A 12186-nucleotide genomic window follows, 5' to 3' on the forward strand; every position below is an offset into this window, starting at 1 on the left:
AGCAGGAATTTCAAATACAAGTTCCCAGAAAAATCACAGATAAAGTTGCTCCTGTAACAAAAGCAACAGGTGAAACCACAGCGTTCTGTATTTTTACTGCATTAAACCCGACGTTGTTCTTAACATTCACAACAGTACAATTCAACTTGTTGCTTTCTTAAAGCCGAACTGCTGCTCAGCTTTCAAAAGCGAAATTCAACAAGTAAGACCCGGGCAGAGGAGCTGAGCCCCTTGGCTGCAGCTGCCGAAAGCCACAAAGACCCGCACACACTTACAGCTTCGCCTTTGTCTTTTCTTCCTCCGGTATCATTTGCAGAACGCCCCACCCCTGCTCTAGGGTTCGTCTGACCACAGAACCGGTATCTTCCGCTGGGGAAGCGGCTGAGCGGGCTCTCCCATCCGCTCGGGGAGGCCCCGCAGCCCGGAGGGGGCCGGGCCGGGCTCCGGCTCCCGCTCCCGGGGTTGGTTGGCCCGGCCACCCCTTCCTGTGTTGTGATTTGAAGCGGCCGGCGGGGCGGGCGCGGCCCGTCCGACCCCCTGGCTGCTGGGGGAAAAGATACTTGGGGGAAAAACCCAGGAGCCAAGCACAAACAGTCTTTCTTTGCATACTTAAATGCGTCAAGCTGGACTGAAGAGCTCTCCGTTATAAAAAGACATGAGCTTTTTTAAAAAACGCTACTTGAAAAAGTAATTCCGTTTTATTTTAATTTTTTTTTGCAAACTTTTGCTGTACCAGAACACAGTTAATAGCTCAGAAATCAAAAGTCTTGCTTCCTTGGAGATCAAAAAAATGAGGCTAGCAAGCCAGAACTCTTCATGCTTTGCCCCAGCCCTGTAACACAGACCTCTGAGACCTTGTCAACTCTGACAGCAACGACAGCAGAGAAAGGGCATTAGTCCCCACCAGAAAGGCAGGACTACATCCCTTTGGAATTAGAACTAGCCCATTTCCTGCTCCAGGCAGTTGTTCTGGGCCCACCTCTCCCAAACAGACTTTAGTGCCAACACAAGAGCTCTCTGACAAAGCAGGACTTGAGCTATAGGCCTGAAGCAGTTACAGACCTTTATAAATCTTTAAGCCCAGATTCTTCAAAGAGATACTTTGAAGATTTCTTACACAGAAATTGTCAGCAAGGCTCTGCACAGAATGGTTTTCAAAGTGTAAAGATCTTGTTCTTAATGTGCTGTACAGCAAATGAATTGAAAATTAGTTGCCTGAGTGTTTTACCAAAGTTGTTTGATTTTCTTTTTTTAAACAGTGAGGAGTTGTATGCTTTTCAAATGATAGCAGCTAAAAAATTTGATGAATAGCAAAAGAATATACAATTCACAAAACAGGCACAACTGGTCATCAGTTCAAACAGGCTTTACCACATTTCTCAGTACATAACCTCAGATTTCAGTTTTACTTACATGTCTTGGATCTTCAGGATTTACAGAAGCAAGGGAAGCCTGCAAGTCTTCAAGCTCTTTCTGTTTTTTCTCTATTTCTCTTTTCTGTTTCTCTATCTGTTTCTCCAGTTCTAAAGCTTCCTTGCGTAGCTGATGCAGGATTTGTATCTTTTCACTCAACTGCTGTTCAAGACCCTCCTTGTTGGCCTTTGATACCTGGAGACAGCATTAGGACCTTGGGTAAAACAGTTTAATTGGAAATACACAGCTGATAAAGAACATTTTTGAAAGTTAAATCAGACTGTTAGTTTATCCTAACAGCTTGCCTAAAAATGATCTATTCATTGTTTAATGGTCAAATTCCCAGCCAAGTCTCCTGCAGTGTAATGCAGTGACCCTCTAACCATCCACCCACTGCAGAACTCACACCTCTATGTTCTTCTAAAGCCTTCTGTGGAAAGTTAACAGCAGCAGCAGCATCACATGGAATGTGTTTAGATGCACTTAACTGCACTGCTGCTCTGACAGCTTATTTATAAACAAGCCACCTAAAACCTGGAAGATGTTCTGATGCATGACAAAGGGATTTACGTATGTACAATTGCCCTTTTAAAAAAGACTGGGCAGAAAACCAGTTCTATTTTCTACAGGAACTCTGCCTGGAATGCTTGCTCTTGCTACTCATGTAGCAACTTCTTTGCATACTTTTTTCCGAGCTAGAGCATCCTCCAGTTGTTGCAGTTCCCCTGTTACTTTCAGAACTTGTTGCTCTGCATTTCCAACTGCACTTTGCAGTTCTTCTAATCTTCTTTGTGCTGCAGACAAACAAACAAACAAGAAGAGCCAAAATCCCACAAAATACATTATAAATATTCTCTCTAACATTGATGTTTTCTGTTTACACATTAATCAGGATGCATTTTATTACAACAGTGATGATCATAGCCAATGCATTCAGGTTTCTCAAAGGTATGTCTAAAGTTTTTTTAATGAGTCTTATGCAATTAAATTTATGTATCAAATAGGAAACCTCCCTAGCATTCTTTCTTTAATAGTATTTCATCCTTTTATCCTGAGTTTTCTCAAAATAATACCAAAAAGAAATCGTAACAGTTTTGACCCAAGAATGCATCAAGTCCAGTTTTTAGAAATTACAGCACTTAATCTTTGACACACTATTGTTATGTCAAATAAGTGTCAAGCATTTAATCAGTGGACTAAACTAGATTGCCATAGATATTTTAATTTTTATTTGATAAAAAAAATTAAGATTTTACCTGAATTAATCTCCTTTTCTTTACCCTCTAGTAGTTCATCTAGAGTTTGGAGCTGCAATTCCACCTGGGGTTTCCTACAGAAGTCATTTTCATCTAGTCGCAGTTTTCCAATTTCCACATGCTGAGCTTTGTTAGCAATGTAACCTTCTCTTATAAACATATTCCTTTTATATCTGGCCTTGCCAATGTATGGGCTTTCACCAGGTACATTATCAAGTTCAACATCCTGAAATGTTTCAAGCAACATATCTTTATCTGTCTCAGAAGTATGGCTGCAGTCAACTCAAAATATACATTTAACTCTCTTAACAAGCATATAAAGGAAAACCAACTTGAAATGAGAAGAAAACAGATTACACATGACTTCTCTGGCCTTAAACATTCTTGTTATTTTATAACAATTAAAACCAAACCTAGCTGGGGTATGATCAGTTTATTTCAGATGGGTAACACAAATGGATATTTAACTGAAGGAATTTTTCTTAATATTTTACACTTAATAGTAACAGATTTTTACTGAGTCTATTACATGTTGTACTTAAACTTTACTGAAACACAACTTAAATCATTCTTAATTAATGATTACTGAGCTTTAGCTTTCTTGTACAGACTCCTTTCATTCAGGCATCTCTAAATTTCTTTTGCAAGTATGACAGAGGTTAGCTCTACTAGGAGAAAATCACACAGAAAAAGGACAGAAGTTCTAACACTGTCTGACTCAAGAACATTCTGACTCATGAAATTTCTCCAAGTGAAAGGGCCTCCAAAATTAAGCCAGAAGAAAGGACTATCATTTGTTTGGATAATGAGACCAAAAATGTTTGTTCACTGACTCTCCCTAGCTAAAACCTATGCATACAGGTATGTATACTAATATACACAATATAGTAATATACAATGTGCTAATATTTAACACATTCAATGTCACTCAGATTAAGTTTAGTTCAAATCTTGCAACTCAATAAAGAAGTATCTGTTAGAATTCTATTAAAACTATAATTTTTTTCTGTTTTCCACGTTGAAGAGCAAGAGAAACAGCACTGAAAAGATCCATTATTTTAAAAGTATTACCTCTGATGCAAAATAATTTAATGGCTCAAATTTTGCATCAATCTTATAGAAGGCCAGTTCCTGCTCCAGTTCATACTGCTTCTGGCAAGCTCGGGTTAGCTCCACTGTCTTCTGCTTTAACTAATAAATCAGTAAACAAAGTAACTTGCATTCATTCAATTGTCATCTTTATCACATACATTTCAATTCAGCAAAGAGCAGGGCAGGGACATTAATACTGAAATGAAGCTGACACCAGGAAAAGTTAAGATGGTACATTTTGGAACAAGAATATCACAAAGTGCAACATTATTACAAGATACATCGTGACAACTAAGAGCAGACAAGAGCCTCACAATTAATAGAACACACACGATCACATGAAAGGCCTTTTAAGTTTCCATGCAGCAAAGGTTCGAAAATAAATTTGTCACTAACTTAGTATAAAAAATAATTTGGGTATAATCTTTTAGCAAAATCTATACCAAATCACAAATGTATTTACTGCTACTAATGAGCAGTGAGAACTAGGAACACTCACTGTAAAAGGAACAACATATCTTAATTGCCAAGTGTATAGAGCCTATGTACCTCATTTTAGCTTAACCTTGTGCTAGTTAGGATTTAAAGTTTGTTGTTGTTTTTTTTTAAACAAAGGTCCATCATGTGATTTCTTTTTAAATCAACTTTTCACAGTGGATACCTGAGGGAGAACATGCAGCAAAACTCCAACACACAGTGGAAAGCAGGACTAATGGAGGAAAAGAAATAGAACAGAGTGGAATGAAGAAAAGGCTCACAGAAAGACTTGAAAAACTGACACGTCACACAAAAACTAACAGTGTTTCAGAGAAACAGGAAAAAAAAATAATCAAGACAATTGTATCCAAAAATCAGCATGAATATAAAGCTCACTGGAAGACTTCATACAAATGTTCATACTTTAGTAAACATGCAAATAAATCCTAGAAATAAAAGTAACCATGCAACCCAGGAGCACAGTGGGGCTACCTTTAGTGAGGAATAAAGGCTCTGCGGAAAGGGAGCTGTAACAAACCAACACACCAGCTAAAGGGAGAGAGAAGCAAGCAAAGTTTGTCATCCAAAGGGCAAGAGTGGGTGAAGTTGCAGAATATATGCTGCTAAATCTCACTATACTGAAAACTACATTTTAGAAATAGCCTGCTGCCTAGTGTATGTGCTCACAGAAGAAATGGCTATAGAAACATGAGCTACTGAGGTTCTGAAGGATAAAATCGTTGGGACAAATCTAACAACTAAGAATAAAGCCATATATTAAAATGCATGAAGTTCATCAGCACTTCATGCATTTTTTGGCACCACAATATAAAAAAGACATAAAGCTATTGGAGAGTGTCCAGAGAAGAGCCATAAGGATGGTGAAGGGTCTGGAAACGATAACTTATGAGGAGCAGCTGAGGGCACTTGGATTCTTCAGGTTGGAGGAGGAGGCTGAGGGGTGACCTCACTGCAGTCTGTAGTTCCTCATAAGGGAAGAGATGGGGCAAGTCCTGATCTATTCACTCCTGTGCCCAGTGACAGGACTCAGGGAAATAGCAGGAAGCTGGATCAGGGGAGGTTTAGGTTGGATATCAGGAAAAGGCTTTTGATCCAGAGGGTGGCTGAGCACTGGAGCAAGCTCCCCAGAGCAGTGGTCACAGCACCAAGCCTGCCTGAGTTCAAGAAGCGTTTGGATGATGCTCTCAGGCACATGGGTGATACTTGGGGTGCCCTATACAGGGACAGGAGTTGGACTCAATGATCCTGATGGGTCCCTTCCAACTCAGTATGTTCTATGATGCTATAAGCTCTCTCCAGTGAATAAGACTTTTCCAGGGCCACCGCACAAACCTTCCATTTTACAGCTACCACTGACAGATACTTGTCAGAAAGATGTGAAAGAAATACAAGTACACTAATGGATATTGGCTAAAATAACAATCAAGGGGTAGTACTGACACACAATTTGTGTGCAGACCCTGCTCTTGTAAGAACATTTAATGTTTTGCCTTTTTGCAGCAGCACTCTGAAGTCTGAACAATGGGGGCAATTCAGTACATCAGCAATTTAGCAGCTAGGGAATACCTGACCTTTCAGCAACATTTTAAACAAACAAAAAAAATAGACACAAACAGGTAAGTTACTATAAACCATAAATTATGAGACTGACACTTGGTGCTGGTTCAATATACTTACTTTTTGCACAGAAAGAATACTGGAGAACTACTGGCCAAGGAATAATCAGTCTCTGAAGTACCCATTGAGTTTTGCATCTCAATTTTAAACACAAATCTCCAGCCACGTGAACTCGTACACTGACAACTCCATTCTGACATTAAAAGTATTCTGAATATTTACTTAGTGCACACTATTATCTTACCAATTCATTTTTGGTGTCCACGTCCCTTTGTAGGTCTTCATAGCTTTGTTTCTGTTGCAAAGTCTTTTCTTTTAATGATTTGTTGACTTCATCTTGATGTCGAAGCTGCTCAAGCACTTTGGACTGCTTGAGTTTGAGGTTCTCCATCTCCTTTTCTGTGTTTTCCAACTCTCTCTCTAATTTTTCTATCTCTTCTGAAAAACAAAGTGACAGGAACATTCAAATAGTAATCTTTTCCATCTAAATTTGAATTTGGCATCATTCATTATAGTTCCAATGTATTGATATTACCCAAGTTAAACCTCTCCAGAGCTTCCTGCCTGTCATGCCTTGTCACTGGCTGCCCATCCAGGTTTTCCAGGGCTCTCAGGTGGAATATGGTGTAGGAGCGGTAGTGAGGGAGACTGAGAGCTGGGTTACCACTGAGGAACAGAGAGGTCAGATCCTGCAGGGGCTTTAGTTTAGCTATATCGTGGAGCTAAAACAAAGACACATGGGACAATGATTAAGACATCCTTCCAAGAACAATTCAACCCCCCTTACTGCATTTCTGATTGCATAGAATATTTTCTGTTAGGTCCATCTCAAAGGATCTGTTTCATCATTTATGCTAAAGTGCAACCTCTAAAGACCTACCAAAAACCACAGCACTATAACTACAGTCCTAAAATCAAATTGTTTCTACTATTACAAAATACCACTGCAAAGAGGGCAAATTTCTTGGAAACTTGGAAATTTCAAGATAACAAGGCCTGTGGAGATATATATATATATATAAAACCTTCCATTCCCCTGAACTTTTAAGAAAAGGGAACTTTGATCATGAGTACTCAAACAAAGTTGGTTCATGTCTCCCCATAAGTAGCATGACTCCTCCAGGAATTGTATTGAATTATTTCTTATCATAGGCATCCTTTTGTAGCTGCAAAACATGGAAATTAACCTGGACTACAGAAGTAAATCTAGTCATGTCCTAAATACAGAATGTAAGAAAATAGGTAATTTAAAGGTCTCCAAAACCATAAATCGTAAAGGACACCACCAACAACACACAAAAGTCTTCACATTTTCACCAAGTTTTTCCTAAGTTTTCAAAAACCTGCACTTTCCTAAACAACCTAATATAGATCTATGCTTTGAATACCTGGCACAAAAGAATTTTGCTAATAAACAACTTTACTAGGCTCACAATAGCTGTATTTCAAAACAGACTTTGTGAAAAGACACTCAGTCAATCAATGTAAATGTACCAGTTCACTTCATGAAAAGATTCTGAACAATTATTGCTTGAGACTATAATCACTTACTGATGACACTTTGTTCTGCTTCAAATTAAGGATGCGCAGGGATCTCAGTTTCTTCCCCACCCACACAGGAATATGTTCAATCTCATTCCCTGCAAGGTTCAGCTTTTGTAGATTCTGCATATGTTCTATGCCTTCAATTTTACTGAAAATAAGAAAAACAACTTACCATGAAGCACAGCAAATTTAAAGTGTTACCGAGGCATTATGGGTAAACTACAGCCAAATCTGTCTCAATTATTATGCAAGAAGTTAGCAAAAACAGTTTTTTATTGTCATATACACACAATTCTAATTAAATTACACCAGGTTACTTCCATGTACTACATAAAGACAAAGATAACAATTTCACAGCAAGACTTGGTTGCTCCCTGTGGCATAACCTTTACTTTTACATCTCCTAATTTTAATATTAAAATTATTTTAATGTGTGGTAATTGCACTTTAACATGGAAATTTTGTTCCTTTACTCCTGAGAATGTTGCAGGACACAGATGAACACAAATAAAGATTATTCTTTTTTTTTCCATAGTATCATAGAATGATCGATATTGGAAAAGACCCTCAAGATCATCAAGTCCAGCCACCAATCCAGCACTACCAAGTACACCAGGTCTCTAAGCACCACATCTACATACATCTTTCCATAAAAAGGAAGAATCAGCTGTCAAGTGACAGTGTGCAGAACTGCACTATAGTGTTTTCATTAAAACAATGTATAACTAACAAGGAAAATATAAGAGGTTTTAGTTCACTTGGGCATTTATCTAAATACACGTGTTTTAAAAAATACAGTAGCATGTGCTATTTTTTCAGCAGGCAAAAACCTGCACTTTCCTAAACAACCTAATATAGATCTATGCTTTGAATACCTGGCACAAAAGAATTTTGCTAATAAACAACTTTACTAGGCTCACAATAGCTGTATTTCAAAACAGACTTTGTGAAAAGACACTCAGTCAATCAATGTAAATGTACCAGTTCACTTCATGAAAAGATTCTGAACAATTATTGCTTGAGACTATAATCACTTACTGATGACACTTTGTTCTGCTTCAAATTAAGGATGCGCAGGGATCTCAGTTTCTTCCCCACCCACACAGGAATATGTTCAATCTCATTCCCTGCAAGGTTCAGCTTTTGTAGATTCTGCATATGTTCTATGCCTTCAATTTTACTGAAAATAAGAAAAACAACTTACCATGAAGAACAGCAAATTTAAAGTGTTACCGAGGCATTATGGGTAAACTACAGCCAAATCTGTCTCAATTATTATGCAAGAAGTTAGCAAAAACAGTTTTTTATTGTCATATACACACAATTCTAATTAAATTACACCAGGTTACTTCCATGTACTACATAAAGACAAAGATAACAATTTCACAGCAAGACTTGGTTGCTCCCTGTGGCATAACCTTTACTTTTACATCTCCTAATTTTAATATTAAAATTATTTTAATGTGTGGTAATTGCACTTTAACATGGAAATTTTGTTCCTTTACTCCCTCCTGAGAAGCAGGACACAGATGAACACAAATAAAGATTATTCTTTTTTTTCCATAGTATCATAGAATGATCGATATTGGAAAAGACCCTCAAGATCATCAAGTCCAGCCACCAATCCAGCACTACCAAGTACACCAGGTCTCTAAGCACCACATCTACATACATCTTTCCATAAAAAGGAAGAATCAGCTGTCAAGTGACAGTGTGCAGAACTGCACTATAGTGTTTTCATTAAAACAATGTATAACTAACAAGGAAAATATAAGAGGTTTTAGTTCACTTGGGCATTTATCTAAATACACGTGTTTTAAAAAATACAGTAGCATGTGCTTTCTTTTCAGCAAGCTGAAGTCTAAAAAGATAGAGCAGTAACTAAAAGCTACTCTGACCTTTCCAATTCGTGTTGAAAGAGGAAGTTGTGGGAATTCAAGTGTAGAAATGCTAGTGTCTTGCTTACTTCCTGTTGTTAACTTCTCTACTGCAATTGCAGTAGCTCTACTGCAAAGTCAGTCTCATGTAAAGATTGTAATTCATTAAAAAAAAAAATTCAAGGAAACAGAGATTTTATTTTTTTTTATATTGCATGAACCATTCACCTTCAACATTTTTATACTGCTCAGAAAAGATACCAGCCTCTCAAAAACAGTGGAAGAGAAAATGCAATTTCCTGGGTTTATGGCCTGCCTGATCAAGCCCATTCATCTTCCTCTTCTGAAAGAAAACTTCTTGTGCTACCTGTGCAGTAAAAATTTAATTGGTTTTTAATGCATTTAATTAGGTTGCTATACTCTTCTCATTATGGTATCTGGAAGCTTGCATTTCTGGCTTGGTTTCCTAGGAAAACAAGTTTAACTGCAGCCATGGTACCCTAATAGCACCTCCAAGAAACATTTATCCTTCCAATACTCAAGAGCTTGTGCTTTTTAAGAAGATCTCACCAGAGTCTGTTAGTCTAAAGATACACTGATGGGAATTTCACCTTAACTGTTCACACCTATGAAAGAACTCACCAGAACAGTAAGAGAGTGTCAGCTTTATTGTATCTGGGATTACCAAAACCATGAAGTGTTTCTGCTTACCTGATTTTATTGCAAGACAAATTGAGTTCACGCAGCTTCACCAGTTTATCCAACTTCTCAATCTTCTCTATTTGGTTGTTACTAAGGTTTAGTGTCTCTAGTCTAGAGCACTTTTCCAAGTTTTCTATGTACTATAGAACAAAAAATTAATCCATTAGCATTGCAGCTTTATTAATTTTTACTTTTTTTAACAGTAAGGCGTGTTTCTATTTTTAACAACCACCTATTCATTTAAAACTACAAAGTATTCTAACATTTTATTAATCACAGTTTCACTGTTGCATTCTAAAACCCTGCTTTGGGTGCAATCTTCTATAGTATTGGATCAGAAAAACTAGATTATAAGTTTACAGTGAACCAGTCCTATCTACACAAAAGAGAAAAAAAACAAACCCCAAACCATAAAAACCCAGCACAACCCAAAAGTAAGAAAAATTTAAAAATTACACAACTGGATCGATTTTACTAAAAAATAAATAAAAATTAAATTTTTACTTTAATTACCAGTTATTTTCAATATCTCACCTTAAATTTCTTGTCCCCATCTCTTGGGGAAGAAAGATTCAGTGAGCTGATCCATGCCAAATTTTCCTGTTTTGACAGACCTTTGATAAGGGCTTCAGTAATGTACCTCACTCCTGGACTGACACCGTTTTCATCTGAAATGAAAGAGAAACTACCTTCAACAGTGAAAGAATTGGCAACTTTTGTATTAGTCTCTTATGTCACACTGAATACAGCAAAAACATTGAAAATTCTCCCCCCTCCCACCCACAGGGGATGAGAAGAAAGAGCCCACCAGCAGCATTTAGAGGAAATGACCTGTTGGAGTGAGCAGGTACGGCCTTCTGGAAAAGGCACAGGATGACCTCCCTGTGCCAGTCCTCCCACCAGCATGGAGTGCAAGGAATACAAGTCTCACTATTCCACACTGCTTTCATTACTAGTATTTCCACCTTTGAGCCCAGAAGATGAAAACAAATTTTTCAGGGTTCTTTCCAACTGATCACAAACCCTTCCTCTTGCAGCCCCCAGAACACTGGCTTTTTATGCTCTTCTCTGTACTTTCATAGGAGCAGTTATTTATACAATACCTTTATGAAACTTATCCTCAAAAGCAGCTTCTACATTTTCCACAGTATTATCAAGTTGTTGGTGTTTCTGGTCTGTGCTCTTGCAAGGAGATGGAGATGTCTGTTGGCTAAAAGGAGATGGAGATCTGGTACTTGAGCTGGCAGGAGACATTGGACTTGGTGTTCGAGAAGGTGTTTTCCTATATAATGCTTTTTTTACAGAGCCTTTCTTCATTGCCAAAAGGTCAGAATATCATATGACCAATATCTGGAAGAACAGAAATAAACATCAGTCTGTACACAAGTCTAAATCTTAATGGCTTGCATGCTAATGAAATTGTCTTTTTAGCATAAGAAAGTATTTCCAGCAATGATATGGTGCCAAAAAAGCACATTTAAACAAATTTGCCAATAGGTGACAGCTTCCAGTTTTCATGGGCTAACACATCTTTGGAGGAAAGGTACACCTGTTTAGTCACACCATTCTACTGCACAACACCAGAAGTTATGTGAGCTGCTTTCTGTTTTGTAACTCGACTTGGTAAATGTCCTGGAATTTATGGTTCACAAAGTCTGTCAAGTCTGGAGAGACTCTCAGCTCAGGCTAACACAGTTGGCAGAGGACAGAGATAGAGAGGAGAGTTGTTAATACCAAAGCTAGAAATCACCCACTTTGCAGCTAGAAGAGCAGACACAAGAAAAATAAAAGGAAAAAAATAAGCAACAGAGAAAAAAAAATAATTAAAATGTGTAGCTCTGCCATTCCTTCAGCGTTGCCCTTTCTGCTCACAAGTTATTCCTTGACTGCCTGGGAAATCCCCAGAACGTTCCCAGCACCTTCTGCCAGCGAGGGATGCGTTTCTCTGGAAGTGGAGCAGGAATCAGGCACAGGGTGAGCGGGAAAGCCCTTGGGGGAATATCTTCAAGGGACTGATTTGTACTAAAATCTAGACCCAGGAAACAAAAGGCACATTTAAAGACATTCTGTAAGACAGAAATTAATGCTTTTAAGGGAACTTGGAGCTAAATGAGTGATTGTGTCTCCAGCAGATTTGTTTCATCAAAACTGATTTTTTTTTTTTCCTGGCTGTTTCAGAAGAAGGA

The 12186-nt window shown here is 38.0% G+C and overlaps 2 protein-coding genes across 2 annotated transcripts in view; one reads left to right on the plus strand and one right to left on the minus strand.

Moving 5' to 3' along the window:
- CNTRL (centriolin) overlaps positions 1 to 11317 on the minus strand; it is a 29969-nt gene extending 18652 nt beyond the window's left edge. The window contains 10 exon segments of the mRNA XM_009998941.1: positions 1414 to 1608; positions 2098 to 2207; positions 2670 to 2895; positions 3741 to 3860; positions 6121 to 6314; positions 6412 to 6598; positions 8460 to 8601; positions 10010 to 10140; positions 10535 to 10668; positions 11104 to 11317. Of these exon segments, the coding sequence (XP_009997243.1) occupies positions 1414 to 1608; positions 2098 to 2207; positions 2670 to 2895; positions 3741 to 3860; positions 6121 to 6314; positions 6412 to 6598; positions 8460 to 8601; positions 10010 to 10140; positions 10535 to 10668; positions 11104 to 11317 (1653 nt within the window).
- A 618-nt stretch (positions 11318 to 11935) lies between these two features.
- The window catches only part of C5 (complement component 5), a 27066-nt gene continuing 26815 nt past the window's right edge, over positions 11936 to 12186 (plus strand). The window contains exon 1 of the mRNA XM_009998942.1: positions 11936 to 11974. Coding sequence (XP_009997244.1) covers positions 11936 to 11974 — 39 coding nt within the window. The remainder of the gene's footprint in view (positions 11975 to 12186) is intronic.

Source organism: Chaetura pelagica, unplaced genomic scaffold (genome assembly GCF_000747805.2).
Source record: "Chaetura pelagica isolate M959 unplaced genomic scaffold, ChaPel_1.0 scaffold405, whole genome shotgun sequence".
NCBI classification, from domain to species: domain Eukaryota; kingdom Metazoa; phylum Chordata; class Aves; order Apodiformes; family Apodidae; genus Chaetura; species Chaetura pelagica.